The following is a 22,074-nucleotide window of genomic DNA, read 5'->3' on the forward strand; positions in this document are numbered from 1 at the left end:
TTTACAATTTTCTATTTACAAAACAATTTACAAAAACTTGTGGCTTGCAATAACAAAACTAGGAATACAAATTAGCTCACACTAATAGAACTAATAGTGAATGGCTGGCTGATTGTTGGGTTTGGAGGACACAAAGGCTGCGTCCAAATTCAGGGGCTGTATCCTTCGAAGGATGTGAAAGCCGATTATGTCACAGCAAGGCGACGAAATTCGAAGGCTCCTCCAAATGTGACCAACAAATGTGCCCTTCTTTTCCCCAGATCTCAAGGACAGGTTGGACGTATCCTTCGTGGCCCACCCTGTCCCACGATTCATTGCGCAGTGAAACTCAAATGTGACTATGGCGAAGGAGAGTGGCTAAAAAGTTTGAAATATGATTGTTTCTGTGACCAAAAATAATTTTTTATGTTTGGAGGCAAAAATGTAGATGTGTTAATCTTACACATATGCTTTATTTATCAAGATATCATTTAATTGCACAAGGGCTTAGACATTTTTGGAGATGTCTGTTCTTCACCAGCTGTCAGCTGACCGGGTGATCGAGACTCACTCTACTCGGAGAGCATGAGAATGCCCGACTCCTGGCACATTGTTTTCAAAAGCCCTATTGACCTTGAGCTACTGCAATATGTCAGTTTCCCTCTGGGATCTATCTATCTATCTATCTATCTATCTATCTATCTATCTATCTATCTATCTATCTATCTATCTATCTATCTATGTCTCTCTCTAAAAGGCTGCCATCCATCCAATCAACCAATCCGTGTGCAGGCAATTTTTCAAACTGGCAAATCAGCAGTTTCCACCTGTCTCAGTCCACACACACACACTCTTGTGGGAGAGGCCACACAGATAAACAACATGGTACATGATTGTGGGTCATAACAATTTTAATAAAAAAAAAAATCTTACCTCTTTGGCTTATTAAACTGAAAAATTGAGCAACATTGGCCTCCATGTTGATAAATGCAACCAGCACGCTGATTGGCTGTCTCTGACTTCATGCAACCAATCAGATAATCTAACCCAAATTGGTATCGGGCATTGTCAGAGATGCTCGACAATTATTGGCCCCCCATACATTATACATGTTATAATGTGTATTTACAGATAGGGGAAAACAGGCGGTAGACTACATTTTGCTGTGTTTTTGTGCCTGACTGGGACTGCTGATAGATTTTCATCTGAACTTTTCAGTTTTTCTAAATAATGAAGTATTTTGGTGGGAGCAATTTAGATGGAATACAGTAACCAGAGCTGCAGTTTGTCTGTTTTGTTCACCAATGAATGAACATTAGCCAGGAGGAGGCTTCGGAGAGGCGGTCAATGTAGTACTCACCATAGCTTAGCACGTAGCCCTCCTCCCTATATTTGTTTAATGCGCACACTGCAGGATATATCCTGATCAAAAATGACTCCAAGATTCCTCACAGTGTTACTGGAGGCCAATGTAACGCTATCCAGAGAAAATATCTGTTTAGACACCATGTTTCTAAGATTTTTAGGACTGCGCACAATGACCTTATTTTTATTTTAATGTAAAAGTAGGAAATCAGACATCATCCAGGCCTTTACATCTTTAAACATGCCTATAGTTTAGTTAAACAGCTAAAAATTAATTTTTGTAAAGTTTTCTTCCATCCAAATCTTAATTGCACCTATACTAGAGCTCTGTGTTCTGTATATACAATGTACTATGAAATTTGTTTTCCTAAGAATGTCAGTTATGACACATTCCAACAGATTGTCCACATTTATAGGCTGTGACATTTCCTCCAGCACCTTATAATTAAAACTAATATCAACAAACAGAGCCACAGCATCTCCAGTTTTGCTTTATCTGTTCTTGCAGATAGCCTTCAATATCAAAGTCCATACCCCCCTTTCACTGTTGATCCAGGTTTTGGATATTGCTATTACTGTATATTAAAAGGCTGTGTGAATTGTCTGAGGTAATGGAGTGATGTGGTTTCTGCTGTTAAAGTGAAACACTGAAAGATTTTGCATCCTGAGAGTGATATTAAACTGGTTGTCCATGTAATGATAGCTGCTGTTGTTAATGTTGAAGAAAAAGTTTTTATCAGGGTCAATGTCATTTTGCAGTTCCCACTGATGGTGTTCAGTGTATTGAGAAGTAATCAATTCCAGATGTTGCCTTTGAAGTAAATTGTGAACAGTCAGATGTGTGTGAGATATGTCGTTTGTGAGGGATCAGCTGTCATACCTGGTTGACAATTATAAGTTCCAATGTTAATTTAGGTGTAATACTGCAGAGATGGCAGGGATGAATAATCAGGTAGAGGTAGAAAAGAATGGACTCAGGCCCACTGAGTGTGTTGGTGGAGACTTTTCGATTCTAATCTTTCACTATCTAATACATTTCATCTCCACATCAAAAAACTCATCTACCACAAGGTTCCATTTTAGGTCCTATTCTGTGTCCATGCTTCCAGTTGGTTACGTCAGTGAATATCACGACATCTCTTTCCATTGCCTGGCAGATTGCATCATAAACGTTTGTTCTGCTCTGTTCTTCAAAAGCAGAAATCATATTGTTCAGTCCCAATACAATATCAGTTGTAGAGATTTTCTTTGTTCTTTATGTGATGACATATTTTATCATCTTTTTGTATTGTTTAACTTCAATCATCTGCTTTACTTGTATCTGCTTCTCCTGTTTTAAATGGACAGGTCGTTGTATGGTACTTATCGACCCTACATGAGCACACAAAGTGCTTTATACAGCATGTCTCATTCACACACACATTTATACAAGCACTTTCTCCATCTACGTCCTTTCTATCTAACATTCACACACAATCACATGTGATGAACCCATTGGGTGCAACTCAGAGTTCAGCGTCATGCCCAAGGATACTGGCATGCAGACTGGAACAGCCAGGAGTTGAACCACAAACCTTCTTATTAGTAGAGGACCTGTTCTACCTCCTGAGCCACAGACACCCCTTTTTGTAATGTTAGTCAGAGGTATATGAGAAACATGAATAGAATGCATGTCTAATGAAGTGTCACTGTTTCTAAGGTCATTGTTGACATTAGCAACAGCAACTGTGGCAAAATGACATCATAAAAATGATGTTCTATATATTGAAAAATGGCTTGAACGTCTCATAACATGTTATATTCAACACAGGTAGAACAGGAACATTCAATAATGCATACTTCTGAAACAAATAACTGATTTCTTGTTACAAATCATTTTGTGTTACAAATCACTAATTTAATCATTAATTTAATAGGTTTGTAGGGTCTTAACTTACAATATCAAGCGTGTTGAGGTGACTGTTTGTTGTGATTTGATGCTGTATAAATAAAATTGAATTGAATTGTATTAATAAATAATAATAATAATAAAAAAATAAACTGTTTCCATGGTAATGACTGGTGACCTAATTGAAACAATCGTTTAGTTCAATTGTCTTAACTGAGCTAACAGTTGATGCTTGTTGCTAGCTCGATGAGTGCCGATGGCGAAGACATGTTTCTTGCAGACAGCTGTGCTGTCAAAAAGCTATTACGATGGAAACATGAAAAGTGGTGAACTTCAATATTTATGATAGAACCAAATATATTTTAGGAATTTGGTGCTAGAACCCAGTTTTGTGATCCTAGCTTTAACTGTTCAGGTGTTACGACGTGAAACCCCCACCCCACCCACCCACCCTAAAAAGGAATAACTAAAATTTCCTTTCAGTGTCAAGCAATAAAGGTGTCATAACATTATATCAGGGCTTTTAATCTTAGTATAATGTGGGTTACTAGCAGTGTGCTAATGGCTGTAAATGGAAAGGTTCAAAGCCAGAGCATACATCAAGCAGGAAAGTGAAGCAATACATCCCTGCATCTGCTTGGCCAAGTGATGATTAAGTCTGTGGTATGAATCACCTTCTATAATTTTCTTTAATTTTCTGCAGCTTTTGCCTCTGAGGGTAGTCTCTCTATCACCCCTGGGGGCACACAGGAAAGCAGAGCCAACCTTTACCCTACCACCCAGGACACAGACAGGAGGTTCCCTGCGGTCACCACAGCCCCTCCAATCAACATCCTGAGTCACCACCCATTCTACAAGACCCCCCCCGAACACCAGGTCCAACTTGGCCCTCACGGTCAGCCAAACTACCTTGAAGACAGCGGAGGATCAAGCTCTCAGCACACCTTTTCCACCTCGCCACCCAGAACACCGCTGGATAACAGTGATAAAAGGACTTCAGATGAGAGTGCTGAAAGCTCCAACATGCAAACAAGCCTTTCCATACACACATTAGCAACCACTTCTCACTCCAGCATCCCTCTTCCAGTTACCAGCAGGGTTTTGAAAGATCCAGAACAGTCTGTTGTTATCACCTCCACTGCTACTGCTGCACGGAAAAATGTTGCAGGGCCAGGCAATGATGAAGAGGAGACCACCACCACCACTATCACCACCACCACCATCATCACCACCATGCAGAGTCCAGGTAAGAACATATTTTATTATAGTTCTCTAAATATGCCTCACTGTATAATAATCATGTTTTGTATTGCAAAGTGACAGATAATCATAGAGAAGGGAATGTGTGTATGTGGAGGGGTGGGGCGTCGAGAGGTGAGACATTTGTGATGTGTTGTGACTGGAGTCAGTTAAAAGCTCATTAAGTGAGCAGGAAAATGAGGAAAACGTTTAGCTTCGTGAGAGTGATTAAATTTAATATGAAAAATTTTCTAATTAACTGGTTCATAATAATTTATAAATGTAGAAATATGAAAGCCATAACAAATGGCCCCTTAACAACACTAAACTTTGCATAAACACATTAATTTATATCTAAACAAATGCGATTTGCAGAGCTAATTTTGTATTGTTCTGTATAGTGGAAAAATTAATCATCTAAATATTTGCAGTCCTATCTCTTATGAGACATCAGCTGACTTTATAAGTTTCTTCTGATACCACCTATGCTGCCTTCAAACCCTCAGCCAATATTGTCTCTGTTTGCATTTCTCACGATTGCACTGCCATGGGTCTGAAATAAATTACAGCAGCATCGCTGCATCATTAAAAGATCCAAACAAGGACCACAGCAAAACAACCCCAAGACTGTCTGTTATGAAGAGAGCGGATTGGGAAAATAAACATCAGGGTGTTAATTTCTTCTGGATTTTGCAGGTCAGGAAGAGCAAAGTGGGAGTAGCTGGATTAATCAGCTCATCTGTGTGCAAGGTTATAACAGAGCAAAGCACCAGCACACAGCATCATACCCCAAACCCCAGTGTGAGACAGACACTCAGGCACAACACTGCAATGCAAATTCATGAAGCATTTCCACATGGTGGCTGTGGCTCAGGAGGTAGAGCAGGTCATCTACTAATTGGAACGTTGTTGGTTTGATTCCTGGCTGCTCCTGCCTGCATGCAAGTGTCCTTGAGCAAGCAACTAAAACCCTGAGTTGCTCCCAATGACCTCACTGGAGAGTAAATGTGTGTGTGACCACAATCTTATAAAAAAAAACATTAAAAAACAAACAAACAAACAAACAAAAAAACTGACCAGCAAGCTGTCTGCCAGAAAGCAACAGACCAGGGTGGAGAACACACACATCAGCCAATCACAGGTAATAAAATTACAATACACACACATTTAATTTAGTCATTTATCTCCATGCGTTAATGTTTCAGTCATACAAACGATTAAACAGTTCTGAACAATTAAACAGTCGGTTTATTTTGCATTTCGCCTTTTAGTTTTCATATAAACACAATTACAAAAAATTGTGACACTGTGTAAAATGTAAATAAAAAAGAGAATGCAATGATTTGCAAAACTCATGCACCAGTGTCACACCACCAATTAGGATCTGGAGATTTAGTACATCATTAATTAAAGAGCAAGATTTTATTACTTATTTCAAAAAGGATTGCTTTAAATGATTGCTAATTGCTTTAAAAGCCATAACATAAATCCCTCTTTGACAGTGCTGTATCTTTGATGGGTGTGTTCTTGAAGAAAAAAACCTCGCTGACAAAGTCTTGATGCAAATACAGAGTTTATTGCAAAACAGACAGTGTCAAACAGATGCTACGTGAGACACCTGGGAGAGGAGGCCCAACCTCCTGAATCCCAGAGAAGAGGGTTAACAAAGGTTATATACTGTTTCTTTCTAGCCAACTCCCACATTCCTGACTTTTACCATATATAGGTATGGAGAGCAACTTCAACCAATCATAAAGTTGTTTACCGTATGGATGTATGGTAAATGGACTAGTTCTTATAGAGCGCTTTTCTACTCTGTCTGAGCACTCAAAGCACTTATAAAACACACTTACCCCATTCACACAAGCACTCCACACACATTCATACTCCAACTCCAAGAGCAACTTGGGGTTCAGTATCTTGACCAAGGATACTTTGGCATGCAGCCCAGAGGAGCCAGGAATCGAACCGCCAACCTTCCGATCAGTAGGTGACCTGATCTACCACCTGAGCCAGTCAGTTCACGGGGCTGGAGGTCTGTGGCTGCTGTTTTCTGGGATCTGTGGGTCGGCCCTGGGGTGTGGGGCACACACACACACACACGCACACACACACACACACACTCACACAACAGAACAAGAGTGTGTGTTTTGTTACAGATGCAGCAGTTGGTGACCTAAAAACAGGCATAATTCTGTCATGGAGATGACTGCATGGACTCAGGAACACTTTCATTGTTTGTGAACACAGTTTGCAGTTCAAGTTCTATCATGTAAAGAAGAATCCGTATGTGAACATGATCCAGAAAAGCTGCTGTCCTTTCTGAGCCAAAGCTCATTTAAAGTGGGCCGAAGTGAAGTGGAAACCTCTTCTGTGATCAGATGAATTGAAATTTGGGGGTTATTGATCATAAGTAACATAACAAAAACATAATGAGGGGAAAGTAGAATCCACATTAAAAGCAACTTTTTTAATGAAGAGTTTTGAATCTATTTTGAATGGAGTTGCAGGGTTTGTGTATAAGTGTCCACACTGCTTCTATCAGACTTATGTCCATGCTGCTGTGGTTGCTCCTGCAGTTCCCTGCCTGCTGAACCTGACTGGACCTGAAGGATACATCGAGGCGCCACCACATTCCAGCTCTGCTTTTCACTCTACTACTGACTGCAGCTATATCATCACCGTCTACATGGGCTATGGAGTGGAGGTCCAGGTAAGAAACATCTCCCAGCATTAGCAGTAGCTTACTCTTAGTAAGCCTGATCTGGTGAATATTCGCTGCTTACAATATTTTACATCTTTTCTATTTTTGAGGCAGTTACAGCCCTTTCTAGTTTCAGAAACCCCTCGGAAGGTCCTTAGAGTAAGCAAACACTAAATCCACCTTTAACAATTAGGTGCCTTTTATTAAACTATCAGTTGTTTGTGTACTATACTATATAATTATAGTATAGTACTTTAGAAATTCTTTTACATTACTGGAGTTCTTGTTTTTATGAAAGTGTACTTAACAAGACGCACGTTCATACACACCAAAAAAGTCAAAGAGTGCAGAAATCATAAATAATGCTTTAGCTACTGTAAAGAAACATGAAATGGTATTTCAGACGTGGGAGGACTGTAAAAAAATGTTTTCAGTTTCAGGTCTATGAAATATTTTTGTTTAAATATTCTACTAAAATATGGCAGAAGGAAGAAGAGACGTAATGGAGCTATATTTTAAAAATGTTAGAGCAGCTGATGTCTGTGTTTTATATCTTTGCAGAAAACTGTTGTTGAAAAATGAAAATGCTAATTGAAGCCACTCATCTAACAGGCCAATATGCTCAGTGTTTTAACAGCCAAAGACAATTTAAATGCAAATGGAGAATGCTGACATGTGTCCAGAGTCATTACATGCACAGGGGCAACACAATGTCTGTATGAATAAAAGCTGAGTCTGGCACAGGTCACAGATACAGTATTGATTATGGTGTCAACACGGCACCCTCCTACATAGACAATCCTTTAAAGTGGCTAAACAGCACATCCCTGCAGATCACACTCACACTCAGGTGTAGACTTACAGTACAACAAAACTTTAGGCGCTGAAACTGAAGTGAAGATGTTTTGAAAAATTATGCTATGAGCAGTTTTTATTTATCAGTTAGTTTCTATTGGCCTGCAGCTAATCAGTGACTTAAAGAACACAGGACCAAATCAGTTACATGTGTGCAGATGGACAGTTTGACTTCCTGAATTTTTGACAATTTGACATTATTGCTGATGATCAAAAACCAAAAGTTGGGGTGCAGTTTTTGCACTTTTTCTTATTTGCCTATAATTTATATAAAACTTGTACCATTTAACACTAGTTTGAATATTTGGCGTGTATTTCAGAGGAAATACGACTAAGACGTTAACTGCCTTTCTACGAGGTAACAAGATTCTGACAAGGAGTGAAAAGTAGGTGGAGCTGTGACACATGGCCCCACTTCCAAATGTACCTCATGAAAAATCAATGAACAGCACCAATGTCTGGGGAAAAGGGAGCTGATTGTAGCAAGTTTGTTAAACAGTTATTATGGTTTAAAAAAAGCACTCTTCCATGGATTCCATTTTTCCTGATGTCTTTCAGAGAGGAATCATAAAAACTGAACTATATTGTGTAATGCTTTTGGAATTTAACTTTACTTAAAAATATATTCAGATCAATAGAAAATCAAATTTCTATATTGCATTTAACAAGACACTGAAATTTTGTGATGATTCAGGGTGGTGAAGTGGCATGGTTATAATTACCGTCCTACCAGAGCGCTGAGGCAACAATAAACCCACAGGAGGGAAAAAAAGAGAGTTTTTTTTTTTACTTAGTCTAATTGAAAAGTAGGACCTTTGTCCTTAGTGGCAGTTAAGTCACCAATAATCATAGTGTGTAATTTCCCACTGGACATGAGGTCTACCACAACAGAGGATATTTAAAGGAGGTTGTCAGAAATTTTCTGCCCGCCTGTGATTCCCTCTCTTCTAACCCACTTTAGAGAACCAGGACTCAGATTAGACTTTAGTTTCACTCAGTGTCATTCTGTAAAGTTGTTTTTCATCCACTTCAGTTAGTTACATAGTCCAATGTGTCCTTTATGTTTCTGAAGTTGATACATAATGATATTATATTAGAACATCAGCATGCTTGAAACATGTGGGTTTGCATCTGACACGATTTTCATGTTTTTTTGGTAACATGCTGGTTTGAAAACCAACACACTGACAAGTTTGGCCGCTTAGTTGGACATGCAGAGGAGATTTAACAGGTATTTTTATATGTGGAACCAACTCCATGAACACTATGAGTGAGAAAGGTGCTTTTTAAATAACCATTTCTAACATCTAGATCTGACCCTCTGTATTAGCAGGGTTTTCCCCAGTTTTCAAGTGTGGCTGCTCAAAATACTGTTTATGAAAAATTTTCTAAGAATAATGAAAATTACCTCATGAGTAATAAACCAGTTTCTTCCTATAGATGTATATATACATTTTTTGTTTCTGCCAAATAAGATAATAAAGATATAATTTACTTCTTCTGGATAGTTGAAACATCATAAGCAGTCTGCTCTCCTTCTATAAATGATACATTCCTTTACACAGACGATATAACCGTATCTTCTGTAATGATGAGTATTTGTTTTAGGAATAGTTTTAGTTATGTGCATAAAGCTAAAAAGCTTTATGACGTGGCTTTCTAGAGTGGTGAAGTCCACATTAAGCAGGACGATGGACTTCATCTTTTGTTCTGTTCACTCATGAAATATTTCTAAGCATAACCAAGAAAAACAAGTTGTTGTGGCTGTTATTGAAACTGTGACACTGAAATGTATTCAGTGTGTCCAGTTTGGAGTACTGCTTCACTCTCAGATTAGCCTGCTCATCACCTCTTTTGTTACTTTTTGAAACTCAAGCGTTGCCTGATTGGTTGGCGTACTCCTGAGTATCTGCCATATTTATGTTCTGCATTAACTGAAATGAAGCACATTGGCTCATTTCTTTCCATCCACCTATTATTGAAGAAGTGAAATGAAGAACTTAAATAGCACAGATACTGACATAATTGTTTGATTAGTAACTATAATGTTGTTAATAGATTTAGTACAGTAGTTATAGTACTGGATTACAGAAAAATGTAATGTGATACTTTGGAAAACCTTACACTAAACATTACTGTGCACCGCTTTTTTTTTTTTTTTCCAGGAAAATATCCGATCACCCAGTATAATATCCCCCTGTGCCTGTAGCTTTACTAAACTTTAATGGTTCTGTTTATACTTGGTTCTTGGTCAAAACAATCTTCTTGACTGAATTTGAGACATAACACATATTTAGATTCATGCAGCACCATCATGACCTTAACCGAAGTGGGAGTCTGAAAATGTCATTGGCTTTAATAGTCATGTTCTTTACATGCACATAATTATGGTGCATGTCTGAACATAATCCAGGCAGCTACTGCATTGCCGTCTAAATGTTACTGGGAAAACAATTTAGGATACACAAAAGATAATTTCAAGGAGGAAGGGTTTACGTATCTCTTCATTCATTTGTCTGTTGAGGCCAGAAATTACACATCTTAAACATCTTGCCTTTGCTGATACTGATCACAGAATCTAGGCTGAATTATCTGGAAAAACTTTAACCCTTAAATAGTTGCTATGACTTACCCACATGAGGAGAAATGAATGGAAGAAAGCATGTTTAATATTTTCCTTTCTTAAAACAGCTAAATAATTAAAACAGCTAAATATTTAGTAGCTTTCGAGCTGCCACAAATCTGTAAAATAATATGGCCGGGCTATCACTCAACACCCTCCAGTGCTTAAGGTTTTTCTTTTTTTGGCTGCTCCACAGTGGATCATCTGCCTCCGTCTCACCCTATACCCACACCAACTCACCCTCCGTCACACCAACCCTCTGCATGTGTGAGGTCTTTCCTCCTGTCTCACAGTCCAGGATATCCACTACCCCTCCGCTGCACATGTCTAAACCATCTCAACCGTTGCCTCTCACCCTGAGCTGTCCCTCTGATAAACTCATTTCTAATCTTGTCCATTCTGGTCACGTCCAGTGAAAACCTCACAAATCACCCCTGACACTAATCTCCACCTACTCCACCCTGCCTGCACTCTCGTCTTCACCTCTCGTGTGCACTGTCTGTTGCTTTAAATGGTTGACCCGATAGTCAACAGTTGATCCGAGGCATTTGAATGCATCTGCCTGTACTCTCTCTACACCTGGCATGTTCACCTTTCCACCTGTTTCCTTTTTATTCTGTCTTCCTCTTCTTTCCAGAGCATACCTCCAGCTCTCCAGACTCTCTTCCACCTGCTCCCTACTCCCCCTACAGATCACAATGTCATCTGCAAAGTCCACATAGACTCCTGCCTGTCAATCACCTTTGTAAACAAGAAGGAGCTCAGAGCTGATCCCTGATGTAATCCCACCCCACCTTGAACCCATCTGTCACTCCTACAGCACACCTCTCCACTGTCTTGCTGTCTTCATACATGTCCTGCACCACCCTGACATAGTTTTCTGCCACTTATTATCACACATTTCTTCTGACTTCCTCATGCAGTACCACAGATCATCTCTTAGCACCCCATTATATGCTTTCTGTAGAGCCAGAAGGACACAGTGCAACTCCTTCTGATCTTCTCTATACTTCTCCTTCAACACTCGCAGTACTGTTCCTTGGCATGAAGCCAGGCTGCTGCTCACTGGTCATCACCTCTCTTCTCAGCAAAGCTTCAACAACTCTTTCCCATAGCTTCATGTTATGGCTAATCAACTTTATCCCTCCGTAGTTCCTACAGTTCTGCACATCAACCTTGTTCTGGAAAATCTGGACCAGTACACTTATTCTCCATTCCTCAGGCATCCTGTCACACTGCAGGATTAAGCAGTCTGGTTAAAAAGTCCACTGCCCTCTCTCCTACACATCTCCATACCTCCACAGGTATGCCATCTTGACCAAGTGCCTTTCCACTCTTCATCCTTTTCTAGGCTGCCCTCACTTCCTCCTTACTAATCCTCTGCACTTCCTGATTCACTAACTGTCCTCCATCTGTCCTATTTTGGAGGAGTTTGAACTCAATTTCAGGCCACAAACCAAGCCCTAGGGTTGTGGGAGACTTAGAGTGGGTGAACAACCTGAACCAGTTCTTTAACAGGTTTGACCAGCCACCCACCCCTCCCCCAGCCCAGTCCCCCCTGCTGTCAGCCCCACCATCTTTAATGACTGCCAACCTTTCTTCTTCTTGGGACCTCACACCTCTCAGCTCTCAGCCATCACCCACCCCCTTCACTTCTGAGGACTCCATCTCACAACCCCCATCCCCCACCTCCATCTTGTCCCTCTCAACTCATCATGTGAGGAAGGAGCTACGTAAGATCAAGGTGCGAAAGGCTGCTGGTCCAGACGGCATCAGCTCCAGGCTCCTGAGGTGCTGCGCAGATCAGCTGTGTGGCATCATGGGATACATGTTCAACCTGAGCTTGAAGCTGGGGAAAGTACCACAACTGTGGAAGACCTCCTGTGTGGTACCGGTACCAAAGACCAAACATCCAAAGGATCTCAGCAGCTACAGGCCGGTAGCCCTGACATCGCATCTAATGAAGACCCTCGAGAGGCTGGTCCTCAACCATCTACGCCTCATGGTGTCGTCTTCGTTGGACCCGCTGCAGTTCGCCTACCGGCCTGGCATCGGGGTGGATGACGCCATCATCTACCTCCTGCACCGAGCTCTGACCCACCTGGAGAAGCCTGGAAGCACTGTGAGGATCATGTTCTTTGATTTCTCCAGTGCTTTTAACACCATCCAGCCAGGACTTCTGAGAGACAAGCTGGAACTGTCAGGAGTGGACCACCACATCTCCGAGTGGATACTGGACTACCTCACTGACCGCCCACAGTACGTGAGGACACAGGGCTGTGTCTCTGACAGGCTGGTCTGCAGTACGGGGGCCCCACAGGGAACTGTGCTGGCACCGTTCCTCTTCACCCTCTACACTGCAGACTTCTCCATCAACTCCCCACGCTGCCATCTGCAGAAGTTCTCTGACGACTCTGCCATAGTTGGCCTCATCACAGGTGAGGATGACTCAGAGTACAGACAGTGGACTCAGGACTTTGTGGACTGGTGCCAGCGGAACCACCTCCTGATCAACGCCGCTAAAACCAAGGAGCTGGTGGTGGATTTCCGCAGGCGCAGACCCACCACACGGACACCGGTGAACATCCAGGGAGTGGACATTGAGATAGTGGACTCTTATAAGTACCTGGGTGTTCACCTAAACAATAAACTGGACTGGACTCATAACACTGATGCGCTCTACAGGAAGGGTCAGAGCAGACTCTACCTGCTGAGAAGGCTGAGGTCTTTTGGAGTACAGGGGACACTCCTGAAGACCTTCTATGACTCTGTGGTGGCATCAGCCATCTTCTATGCAACAGTATGTTGGAGCAGCAGCTTGTCTACAGCTGAGAGGAAGAGGATAGACAAGCTCATCAGGAAAGCCAGCTCTGTCCTAGGATGTCCTCTCGACTCAGTGCAGGTGGTGGGAGACAGAAGGACTCTGACCAAAATAACATCACTGATGGACAAGGTCTCCCATCCCATGCATGAAACTGTTGCTGAGCTGGAGAGCTCCTTCAGTGACAGACTGCTGCATCCTAAATGCACAAAGGAGCGTTACCGCAGATCCTTCCTCCCAGCAGCTGTAAGACTTTATAACCATCACTGCTCCCAACAAAAACCACAATAGCCTACACAATGTAGGATAATATATAATATACTGTAAATAGTCCGGCCTGTTAAGGTTCAACACACAGGCACATCATGTACATTGTATATAGTGTTATTATTAGTAGTATTAAGGTTAATCTTGTTTGTTGATTTTATATATATTCTTTTCTTAATAGTGTAAATTATTATATCTTTATTTATATTTATAACTGCGGCTGCTGTTACACCCAAATTTCCCCTCTGTGGGACAATAAAGGCTGTTTCTTCTTCTTCTTCTTCTTCTCTCTCTCTCATTTTCTTCTTCATCAACTCCTGAAACTACTCCTTCCGTCTTTTCAGCACACTCTCTTCACTTTACATTTCTGTCCTTAATCACCCTAGCCTGCTGCATATCCTTTCCAGCACAATCTCTCTGCATAGCCAGTTGGTACGAGTCCTTTTCTTCTTCTTTAGTGTCCGGCTTCACATAATTCTCACTACAAGCCTTTTCCTTTGCCACCTTTCTTTCAGGCATTACTTTTAGCACCTATAGCAAATATTTACAACTGCAATACAGTTCCATATATCAGCATGCAGCAGCTATGGAAATACACTGCCCAATGTCACCTCCACAAATGTGTCTGGCCTGTAGACAAGGCTCTCCAAATGGCTCTCCAGCTACTCTATCCATTCTCGAGCATTCAATGTTGTTTTGAAGTGTCTGACCTTTTTGGGGTCCCTTATGCAATGATTTAAGTAGCACCCTTGTCTCTACCTGAAATCCTCCTCATCTCCATGATTAACTCCAGGAGCTTTGCTTCCTGCCGCTCATAAAATATACAGTGGCCATTATGCTGCTGACCTTCCAGATGCATAGTCTAATGTATTTAGGATAAAAAATGAATATGTGGTTGCAAATCATCATCAATGATGTCTCCCAGCTGCTCCCTGTCACTGATGTAGTGTGGAAAGAAAAGAAAAAGAAGAAAGGGAAATTAAATAAAAAGGAAGAAGATACAATATCAGAAATGAAGAGAGAGGAAGAAAGAGGAAAAGTGAGCGAGTCGATAAGAAATGGAAGAAGATGGGACTGAACTACAACCCTGAAGCCTAATCACTAAACCCTCTCAGATTTAATGACAGCTACATCTGTCGTGCTTGAGTAAGTGAGTTTATGAGAGCTTGGAATAGTATAAGAAGGAGGAATAAGGAACGTTATTTTAAAAGCACACATTCACTCTTTTTCGGTTAAACAATGGTAACGTTGTACACCCATCTACAAGATGAACATCACCAGTGTTCGTCGCTGGTGCAGAAGTGTTCTGTCAGCAAGTTTTGACACACTTTTGGTACATCACACTACACCGTAACACACCACCGACACCGCGCTTCCCTCGGGAAGGGTATGACATCTTGCCGTCAGATGGAATCTGGTTCCCCTACACTGAAGAAGAGCCACGCAAATTACTGGCAAGTGCAAAAACAACTACTCATCAGTGAGATGCAGCGGTGTGACTTTGTTGTGTGGGCACAGGAGGAGTACCTTGTGCAAAAAATATACATGGATACAGATGTGCAAAGAGCAATCAAAGAAAAAGCTGACCATTTCGTTTTTCCACACAAATATGCCAAGATACCTGTATTTGAAAAATAAACAATGAACACTTAAAACATAAAATGGTACCAACTGAGTTTTTAAAACACTTTAAAAAGTTGAGTTAGTGGAGAATTTAATTACATATTAAGTACATACAGTTCCATACTGATGCAGTATGAGGGTCACTGCATGTGGAGCTTTGCCAACCAGGGCTTTCATGGTGCAGTGGGATTTGTATGAATAGTACATTTCACTTTGGAGTAGTGGTAAGGATGGTATGTGACATGTCAGCTCCGTACAGGATCACCTGGAGGTCTGGGAGCCTGTACTTTTGCACATGTAAGTCAGATGCATTGAGACCCCAGTGCAATGGCAAGAAAACTTGCCCATGTTGCAGTAATATGGCTCACTGTGGACTGGTACATGTTGAATGGATGCACCCGGTCCTTCTCCTTCAAACCAACTGACAGGAAAACATGGGAAAAAAAGCCCTCATTGACTAGCTAGACTAGCTGCCTGTGGGAGGTTAAAATCAAAGGGAAAATTTTACTCCTTACACAATGAACTAGTAAGATTATGATATTATTATTATTTTATTTAAGCTAAAAGTGTTCCAATAGTTATGCATATCACACCATAGGGTAAACAGTGAGGTGCTGTAATGCACAGGTTTATGTTAAGGACACTGAGTTCTTTACCATGTAGGCCTATTCAAATGCAATGACACTGCACTCCTAGCTCTAACCACCAACAAAGCCCAAAGCCTACCACTGATGCGCAGCTGTTAGCTTTTCTTCATTCCTCTTGGCAGCTGAGTTGGCTCTTAAATGCAAGACTCAATCAAAACCAAAATGCCATCAAATGGTTATAGCTTAGAAATCTATTCACAAAGAGAAATACATCATTTCAATCATTAAATAACATCACACACCATCATCAAAGTAATGTCAGCTGTGACAACTAAGCTATTGTCTCAAATGGTATGCTACCTAACATTCCCAACATAACAGTCTGATTAAGAAACATTTTTTCCTTTCATTAAGACTGGAAACATGTTTTTAATTTAACTTCACCTTGGCATATTTGAAACAGTTAGCTTGATTAGAACTTTGTCACGTGATTGTTGGGGTTTCTGTCTAACATTGTAGGGTCTTCTCCTTTCAATATAAAGTGCCTTGTGGTGACTGTTGTTGTGATTTAGTACACCATAAATAAAACTGAATTAACCTTAAAATTGTGTAATAAATAATCACAACATTCACTGACCAGATGCTGTCACTTACAGATAAACTTCTCAAGAGCATTTTTTTCCTACAATATTCGTGCTCGACACATTTTTACATCACCGATTTTGTTGTCATTTCTTTCCTTGGAGGTCAAGAGATTCAAAGCTAGCTTGATCATCACTGGTATTGTCAACTTGTTAAGAAGAATATGAAGTCAGTTAAGTCTATTTGTTTAAAGAAATCTATTCCATAAATGACCCACCAATCCTAAATGGAGAAATGGATTATACATGTAATACAGATATTCAGAAGCTTCTGAGTTTTACATTATAATGAAACAAAACAAAAGTTTATCAAGTAAATCTCAATAGTGATTTCATAGTGTAGCGTTTTACACATTCATCTTCGAACCTGTTCGTTCCCAGGGCACAAATCCCTTTGGGGTTGTATTATTGCATTGTATTGCATTTAACGAAACAAAACAAAACAAAGAATAATCTGCTAAATCAAACACATGGAGCAAACTGTGGCAACCTCTTGTGCATAAGGGGGCATCTGAAAGTGGGGATGCTTCTTTTTCTTTTTATCAAGAAAATCTAAACAAGATGAATAGATACCGACTCAGATCAGTCATTTCATACACATAAACTTAATATGCTGCATATACAATTTTATAAAAAAGAAATGATAAAATAAATATTGGGTTAGATCAATCAATAGCTTCTCCATACAAATGATGCTGAGAGAAGCAGAGACACAGACAGTGAGCAATGAGATGACAGCAGTGTTGTTGAGGAGACTGATAAGGAACATAATAAAAACTACAGAATAGTAACAAGTGAACTGTTACTTTGTTTAACGGTTTACTCCAACACAAAGGAAAGAGTGTTGTTCTTGAGCACTTTAGGGCTGGAAACTGGCTCCACTCTGACAGGCCTGCCTTCAGTTTGTTGAATTTTGATGTGTTTTCATGTGTTTGAGGTGGACGCTCACATTAAACATGGTCAAAGATGCAGACTCAGCATTGATTTATTTGGATAAAACAAAACAGGAAATTGGCTGAACTTAACATAGTGTCATCCCAAATGAATGAAGTAAAAACAAATGGCCTCTGGCCAAATTGCCATTCCCCAGATGAAATGATGCCCTTGGATAACAGAAAATGAGTGGTGAATGGGTAAAAGGACAAGAAGTGAAAGGAAAGGGAAAGAAAATGAGTGAAACATGAATAGAAAAGTGTTCAAATCTGATGAGAAGGAAAAGGAGAGCAGAAATAGAATGATGGGAGAGTAGAGCAAGGGGAAAAAAAGGAAGAGGAGAAAAAAGTAGAGGAGGTGATATATAGAATAACACCTGAGATAAAACAAATGCAATTCATTCTCAATTTACTTTCATTATTAAAAGTGACTTCGGTGTGAGGATGTGGCTGAGCCGCGGCAGCTAATTAATTGCTCATGGATTATCTGCCTTCTTCTTTTGTTTGTTTACAGACCTCTTTAAAAGTGCTCTGGCTAAAATGTCTTATCAGCTTTTCTTAACTAAATTAAAACTGTTTCCTCCCAGGGTAGACAGATTGAAACAAATGCAGAATTCAAATATTGTTGGACATGCATCAGAGAATGTCAGGTAGATCTAGTGGTTAATTTGGAGCTTTTTATACTCTAGGAGTGGGCTTCTAATTTGTCTTATCAAATGATCATGCTCATTAATCTACTTTAAAGGTGCTTTATTAACTCTGGAGGATCATAGATACCCATTTTAACTTTCCTTTTGTAAAAGATAAGTCAGATTGTATCCTCATGTTGGAATTTGAGAGGAGAGACCAATGGGATGGGTTTTACCAGGTATGAAATGAGAAATATGCAGCAGTGGTGCAGAAAGACACTCTGGGGGCTGGCCTCAAGGCCAGCCAGAGACGGAGACACTCTGACGCCTGATCTAGCCCTAATGCCATCTAGAGAAAGTATCTGGTTAGACATCATGTTAGACACCAGGAAATTAGAGGTCATCCAGGCCTTTATGTCTTTAAGACAGTCCTGCAGTTTAACTAATTAGTAAGTGTCATCTTGCTTCAAGGATAGATGAAGCTGGATATAGCACTGTTGCCTCACAACTAGAAGGTCTGAGTTCAAATCCACCTTGGCCCGAGCCTCTCTGTGGAGTTTTCATGTTCCCCCTGTGTTTGTGTGTGTTTTCTCTGGGTGATCCAGTTTCCTCCCACACTCAAAAGACATGCAGTTAGTGGGGTGAGGTTAACTGGTGATTCTAAAGTGCTCATACTGTAGGTGTGAGTGTGAATGGGTGTCTGTCTCTCTGTGTTGGCCCTGCGACAGGCTGGCGACCTGTACAGGGTGTACCCTGCCTCTTGCCCTTTGAGATGGGATAGGCTCCGGACCCCCTGCCACCCTGAACAGGATAAGCAGAAGAGAATGGATGGATGGATGGATGGTCATATTTAAGATTAAAGCATTAATTAATGGTTGGGCTTCTTCTTGGTCTTGTAGGAATAGGGTCTAATAGACATGTTGATGGCTTGGAGGAGTCACAGTTTAACTTGGAGTCTGTCTACAAACACACGGCGAAGCACAAAGAGGCCGAGCCGTTACTGAAAGAGCAGCGCTTGTTCCTGGGGACATGGGGTGTACTAGACCATATTTAGTTCAAAGCTTTAGAAACATTATTTTCCAGATTTAGATTAATATAAATATAAACAAAACATATGAATTAATCAAATTGTATTAATATTTTAAAATATAAAAACAAAAGAGTTTTTTTGTCCCCAGTTCAGTAAAAATATACAAGGGCCAATAAAACTCTGAACCATTTGACCTGGGGTTGTTGGGTTGGACACTGAATAATTAACATTAATTATTAACATTTACAGCATCATAACGTCTGTTTTCTGCAGCAGGAAATGTTGCATCAAAGCAGAGGACAAACCTCAGCAATGAGAACAGTGATTTGCTCACTTTTCTTCATTGGAGCCACCACATGCTCCTTTAAAGACACGCATTTATTCACTAGCACACACACACACACACACACACACACACACACACACACACACACACACACACACACTTGAACACATACCAAATCTACCTCATCATTTAATAAGGGCACGTGTACAAATCACCAAATATCGGTGAACAAATATCAGTTTCAAAGTTTAATCATTCTTGTCCATGCTCACATTCTTCCCAATGTTTAACTAATTTAGCCATCTCAAATGACAAAAAACAAAACTTTAAACCCGGAAGTCCTAGTCCACCCTTTTCTGTAGGAACATACAATTTTTCTAGTTTTATTCTCGGTCGTTTACCTCCCCACAGAAAATGTTTAATCAAATTTTCATACCTTTTAAAAATATCAAGTGGAATTATAATAGGAAGCATCATTACCACATAGTTAAACTGAGGGGCGGTGATCATTTTTATTATATTAATCTTACCCCATAATGTCAGTTTCATCTTCTCCCACTTTTCAAAATTTGTTTTAATTTTGGACAGCACGGGGTTAAAGTTTAGTAAAGGTAATTCTTCAAAATCCCTACTGAGTCGAATACTTAGATACTTCATACCTTCAGGTGTCCACTTGAATTAAAAATTTTTACCATATGTGAATCACAAAATAAAGTATTTTAACCCTCTTAGTAAAAAGTGGTCCAAATCCAAAATTTGAGAGAGCTGAGAAGAGAAAACCCCATTCAACTTTATCAAACTTCTCCTTCTTCGCATCTAAGGAGACGGCAGCTACCGGCTCATCCTTTGACTGGCTCAGCCACATCAAGTGTAACAGTTTTCTAATGTTATCAGAGGAAGAACGGTTTTTGATAAAACCTGTCTGATTTGGATGTATAATACTGAGGAGGACTTGTTGCAAACGCACTGCCGACACCTTAGTTAATATTTTACAGTCCACATTTAATAAGCTGATTGGCCTGTAATTTGATGGGTCTGTGCTGGTCCCTATCTTTTTTGGGGATCAAGGATATCAGTGCTTCATTAAAAGTAGGAGGAAGCTGTCCTCTCTCAAAAATCTCCTGATAAACTTTTTGTAATACTGGGGAAAGAATGTCTATATATTCCTTATGAAATTCTGAGGGAATACCATCACATCCAGGGGATTTCCCTGCCTTCATCACTGAGACTGCCTTTCTAATTTCCACCTCTGTACTTGGTGCTTCCAACCCTTCTGCATGTTCCTGAGATAACCTGGGTAAACTGAGTTTAGAAAGAAAAACTTCACTGTCTCTCTGGTTTATCTCATCAGACACTGTGGATGTGTATAACGCTTCATAATAGTGTTTAAACACACTGTTTATAGCTTTTGCCGAGGTTACTAGAGTATCTCCTTGTTTAATAGCAGGTATTATATTCAAGAAATCCTCCTTTTTAATTTGTCTTGCTAATAATTTCCCTGTTTTTTTCCCCTCCCTCATAAAATGAAGTTTTTAACCTGAATAGGGAATATTCCACTTTTTTATTGTAAATTTCATTTAATTGAAATTTAAGCCCACAAATATCTCGATAGAGTAAATCATTGTAATGCTTAGCCAGATTATTTTCTTTCCATTTGATTTCTCTTTCCAATTCTTGAATTTTATATAGACTTTCCTTTTTTTTCCTTGAAGAATAAGCTATAAGTTTACCCCTCAAAAATGCCTTAAAGGCCTCCCAAACAGTTTGAATATGTTCTGTGCTACCAATGTTTATTTCAAAGTAATGTCTTAGGTCCTCCCCCAGCTGTTCTTTAAAAGATTTATTCTGTAAGAGTGAGACATTCATCCTCCACCTTGAGCCTCTTATATTCCCCAGTCCTACTTTTATACAGTTTGATAGCTGCGTGGTCAGTAAGTACAATAGTTTTAATATCACAGCTTTTCACATTGTGTACCATGAGTTTTGAGATTAAAAACAAGTCAATCCTGGAATAAGATTTGTGACGATGAGAATAAAATGTGTATTCTCTTTTAGAGGGGTTAGTTAGCCTCCAAACATCAGTTAAACCCACATCTTCCTTTAACATATGTGCTGCATCTCTTCCTTTAGATCTGAGTAAACCTTTAGGTGTGCTCTTACAGTATCAAGAATAGGATCCATAACTTCATTAAAATCTCCTGCTAATATTATTTGTCCTGCCATATCTCCCAATACCCTATTTATGAAAGAAATGAGGGTACTCCTTATTTGGTGCATATATATTACAAAGTTTAACCTTTACCCCTCTATCATTGCTTGGACACAAATCATTCTTCAATCTGTGTCTTTAACTTGTTTGATCAATGAAAACTGAACATTTTTTTTTGATAAGGATAATTACCCCATTGCGAGCACTTGAATGAGAGCTGTGAAAAATATTTCCTACCCAGCCTGTTTTAAACTTGGACTCTTCCCCCTCATTTAGGTGAGTTCCCTGAAAAAATATTATGTCTGCTTGATTTGCCATTAAATAAGCTGGTATTTTGTGCCTTTTAGTTGGATTTCCACATGCATTAATATTCCAGGATGTAAATTTTATATATTT

At 39.9% G+C, this 22,074-nt stretch overlaps 1 protein-coding gene across 1 annotated transcript in view; it reads left to right on the forward strand.

The window, feature by feature from the left end:
- sez6b (seizure related 6 homolog b) overlaps positions 1–22,074 on the forward strand; it is a 298,710-nt gene that overhangs the window by 95,652 nt on the left and 180,984 nt on the right. The window contains exons 2-3 of the mRNA XM_030745381.1: positions 3,936–4,478; positions 7,051–7,184. Coding sequence (XP_030601241.1) covers positions 3,936–4,478; positions 7,051–7,184 — 677 coding nt within the window. The remainder of the gene's footprint in view (positions 1–3,935; positions 4,479–7,050; positions 7,185–22,074) is intronic.

The sequence above is a fragment of the Archocentrus centrarchus genome, chromosome 13, assembly GCF_007364275.1.
Source record: "Archocentrus centrarchus isolate MPI-CPG fArcCen1 chromosome 13, fArcCen1, whole genome shotgun sequence".
Classification (NCBI taxonomy): Eukaryota; Metazoa; Chordata; class Actinopteri; order Cichliformes; family Cichlidae; genus Archocentrus; species Archocentrus centrarchus.